General features: G+C 39.2%; 1 protein-coding gene across 3 annotated transcripts in view; it reads left to right on the plus strand.

Annotated features, from left to right (window-relative positions):
- The window catches only part of RPGR (retinitis pigmentosa GTPase regulator), a 67,449-nt gene that overhangs the window by 49,495 nt on the left and 13,490 nt on the right, over positions 1-4,464 (plus strand). For all 3 annotated transcript variants that reach the window (XM_017507018.2, XM_037730890.1, XM_037730891.1), the window contains exon 14: positions 2,983-3,165. In XM_017507018.2, coding sequence (XP_017362507.1) covers positions 2,983-3,165 — 183 coding nt within the window. The remainder of the gene's footprint in view (positions 1-2,982; positions 3,166-4,464) is intronic.

The following is a 4,464-nucleotide window of genomic DNA, read 5'->3' on the forward strand; positions in this document are numbered from 1 at the left end:
GAGCCGAGATCGCGCCATTGCACTACAGCCTGGGTAACGAGCGAAACTCCGTCTCCAAAAAAAAAAAAAAAAGAAAAGAAATATGAAAAGTGTTGCCCTGAGCCAGACCAAAGTCTGCACCTGACTGTGCCATGTCTGACCAATGAAACAAAGGGTCCTTTTGTGAGAGGTCAGGCCCATTCACTTCTTTACCGTGATCCTAACAGTAACAGACACATACTGACCATTTCAGACTACCTGTTTACATCTTCTTATATGGTTCTAGTGCCAAAAATGTACTCAAACTTTACCCTTTCTTTTTATAAAATGACAGTATTCTGCCAGTCTCTCCCAAATTGTTTCAATTTAAAGGTAAGTGCTTTCTGTGATTTAAAGTAGTTGTCCACATGTGTATAGAATAATTTTAAATGTGCTTAGTGTGAGTGTTGTGATTTCTAGTGAAAATTTCATTTTCTAATAGCTTTCTCAAGTTTAGAAAATGATATAGTTCCAACAGTTCTTCATTGTTATAGATTTCTTAAAGTTAGTGAGTAAAATCGTAGTTTGTTATGAGTGTTTTACTTATTTCTAAAATAAGATAAAACACCCAAGTGTCTTTTTATAATAGCATGATATTATCCTGTGGTTACATGAATACCTCCGCTAACAAGACCAGTTGGAGATGACCCAGGTGTAGGTTAGCTAAGCTTTCCAAGTAATTGAGGATTATGCTGGGAACACAGTTCAATGATCCCTCTGTCTGTGAAAAGAGGGGCATAGTCTGAAATTCTTTGTCTCAGGAGCACTGTTCTTTTTAGTTAACCTTTCATTCACATATATTTATGAATACAGCTATCAGTCCATAAGTCTTAAATCTTGTAATCTTTCTTCCCGTTCCCTTTCAAGGTGAAGTTCTTTCTGATAATTTTAGCTACCCAGTAATGTATATTTGCCTAGGCACGATATACAACATAAGTCACTCAAAGGGGGAAATCAGGCCAGGCACGGTGGCTCACACCTGTAATTCCAGCACTTTGGGAGTCCGAGGCGGGTGGATCACCTGAAGTCAGGAGTTTGAGATAAGCCTGGCCAAAAGGAGAAACCCTATCTCTACTAAAAATACAAAAATCAGTTGGGCGTGGTGATGGGCATCTGTAATCCCAGCTACTTGGGAGGCCGAGGCAGGAGAATCGCTTGAACCTGGAAGGTGGAGGTTGTAGTGAGCCAAGATTGCGCCACTGCTCTCCAGCCTGGGTGACAGAGTGACCCCTTGTCTCAAAAAAGAATTAAGGGGGGGGGGGTGGGAATCATGCAGAAAAAAAGAAAGCTTAATAGTAAATGGTAACTCCCTGATGGTTAACCCTACCCAGTGTAATCAATCATCATTTGAAATAGCTGTCTGCCCTGGTACCGTGTTTCCTTCTCCCACATTCCTCTCTTGCACACATTGCCTCATGATCTTGGATTAACCTAAATGTAGTTCTTCCTGAGTAATTTCTGAAACTCTTTTTAAAATCTCAAAGCTTTATTTACTTAGGGCTTCCTGTCCTCAGTGGGAATGCTATTAGGCTACACCTTTGCCATTGGCCTGAGGATGACACTAATATTTATTACTATGGCATACTGTATAAACATGTCCTCTTCCTAGCCTGGACTCTCGCATTTTGTATTTTTACAGAAGAAAGGTGAGTTAATTTTTAGAGGCATTGTTTTCCAACCACCTACTAAAGATTCTGTTGAATAACAGGCTTTATCCTTAGCCAAACAGCCACTAGAAAGCTGACCACCAAAAGCGAATTACAGTGTTGAAGGGGATATGGCCTGAGCCAAATATTGCCGAGGTGAACTTTGTACAAATGGTATTTGAGGGAGTAAATGGCACTGATTACTGCTTCACATGTTTTAGAAGCTATTATAATAAACTGTAATAAACTATAAAGTTATAACTTTAGTGAAGTGTGTAAATGAAACGTATGGGTGAGGGAATCTAATGAGAAATATGATATCTTAATGACAGACTATTTCACCCAAAATAAGAAAGTTAAAAAAAACGAGGCCGGGTGCAGTGGTTCACGCCTTAATCCCAGCACTTTCGGAGGCTGAGACGGGCAGATCACAAGGTCAGGAGAACGTTTTGGCCAACATGGTGAAACCCTGTCTCTACTAAAAGTAGCTGGTGGTGGTGGTGCATGCCTGTAGTCCTAGCTACTCTGGAGGCTGAGACAGGAGAATTATTTGAACCCGGGAGGTGCGGAGGCTGCAGTGAGCCGAGATCACGCCACTGCATTCCAGCCTGGGCAATAAGAACGAAAAAGAAACCTCAGTGTCGAATAAAGGCTAAAACTAATATTTCCTGCCTATACTCAATAAGCATTCCATGATTTACTATCAATCTATCAAATCCATAGACAGGCTCATTTATCATTTGGATTAGCTGACCAGTAGCCAGATAGGCCAAGTTCTGTCTCTGTTTGGTTTTCCATCTGCTTTTAGTAACCATGAGCAAACCATTTAAACTACGTTCTTTTATCTTTTTTCCTGGAATGTAAATAATTATACTTATCTTCTTCATGACTATCAGTGAATTGTAATTCTGAAGTGATTCTAAATCCCTATATTTTGGAAAATGAACATAATATATAGATATGATTATGTTATAATGCTATGGTAGACAAAGCTTTTTAAACTTTTCTCAAGGTAAAAAGCACTCTCAGACAATCAAGAAAGCATATTCAACATTTTTCCATTGTAACCTTGCCATAGGTGCTAGTAAGAATTTTGGAATTCTAGTCATTGAAATAGGGTGACATGCATAAAATCCTTGTTAATGTAGTAACTTGGTATTCAGCATGGGCTATGCAGTATTTTATTTCTTTGGCTTCAATATTTGAATTAATATTTCATGTTTTTGTTAGATGACATAAATTATTTACAACAGTATCAAATCTCTAGTTTTTTAAAAAGACGATCTTACTCTTCTCTGATGGTCAATTTTTGTCACAGCATCATGAATTTCCTGAAACTATAGAAGCAAAACTAGAAGATGTGGATGAGGAAATTAATGTTGAAAATCTGGAAAGCCAGAAGAAAACTGTGGGAGATGATGAAAGTGTTTCTGCAGGTGACCACAGTGAAACAGAAGGAGCAGAAAGAGCCAATGATGGCTCAGCTGAAACCATTGAAAAGGTATGATGAGAAAAAAAAAAAGGTATGATATTAGGTGCTTAAATCCTGAGATGCTGAGAGAAAACATATGGGTTTCCTGGTTTCTGCAGAGGACAAATTCCAGCTGCCTTTGGGATCAGAAATACTTCCATGAATATCTTCATTCATGTGCCGTAGGAGAAAGGCCTTGGCTAATTTGTAAGTCAGGCAAACTTTGTCTCCAGCACACTCTTTTTTTTTTCTTACTGTACTTTAGGTTCTGGGATACATCATGCAGGATTGTTGCATAGGTACACACATGGCAAGGTGGTTTGCTGCCTCCATCCCCCCGTCACCTACATCTGGCATTTCTCCCCATGTTATCCCTCCCTGACCTCCCCACCCCCCTATTGTCCCTCCCTTGACCCCCTCCAACAGACCCCAGTATGTGATGCTCCCCTCCCTGTGTCCATGTGTTCTCATTGTTCAACACCTGCCTATGAGTGAGAATATGCGGTGTTTGATTTTCTGTTCTTGTGTCAGTTTGCTAAGCATGATGATTTCCAGATTCATCCATGTCCCTACAAAGGACACGAATTCATTGTTTTTTATGGCTGCATAGTATTCCATGGTGTATATGTGCTACATTTTCCTTGTCCAGTCTGTCGTCGATGAGCATTTGGGTTAGTTCCAGGTCTTTGCTATTGTAAACAGTGCCACTATGAACATACATGTGCATGTGCATGTGTATTTATAATAGAATGATTTATAATCCTTTGGATATATACCCGGTAATGGGATTGCTGGGTCAAATGGAATTTCTATTTCTAGGTCCTTGAGGAAGTGCCACACTGTCTTCCACAATAGTTGAACTAGTTTACACTCCCACCAACAGAGTAAAAGTCTTCCTATTTCTCCACATCCTCTCCAGCATCTGTTGTCTCCAGATTTTTTAATGATCGCCATTCTAATTGGTGTGAGGTGGTATCTCAATATAGTTTTGATTTGCATTTCTTTAATAATCAGTGATGATGAGCATTTTTTCATATGTTTGTTGGCTTCATATATGCCTTCTTTTGAAAAGTCTGTTCATATCCTTCTCCCACTTTTAGATGGGTTTGTTTCTTTTTTTTCTTGTAAATCTGTTTTAGTTCTTTGTAGATTCTGGATATTAGCCCTTTGTCAGATGGGTAGATTGCAAAAATTTTTTCCCATTCTGTTGTTTGTGGGTTCACTCTAATGATTGTTTCTTTTGCTGTATAGAAGCTCTGGAGTTTAATTAGGTCCCGTTTGTCTATTTTGGCTTTTGTTGCCAATGCTTTTGGTGTTTTAGTCATGAAG

The sequence above is a fragment of the Cebus imitator genome, unplaced genomic scaffold (genome assembly GCF_001604975.1).
Source record: "Cebus imitator isolate Cc_AM_T3 unplaced genomic scaffold, Cebus_imitator-1.0 Scaffold366, whole genome shotgun sequence".
Classification (NCBI taxonomy): Eukaryota; Metazoa; Chordata; class Mammalia; order Primates; family Cebidae; genus Cebus; species Cebus imitator.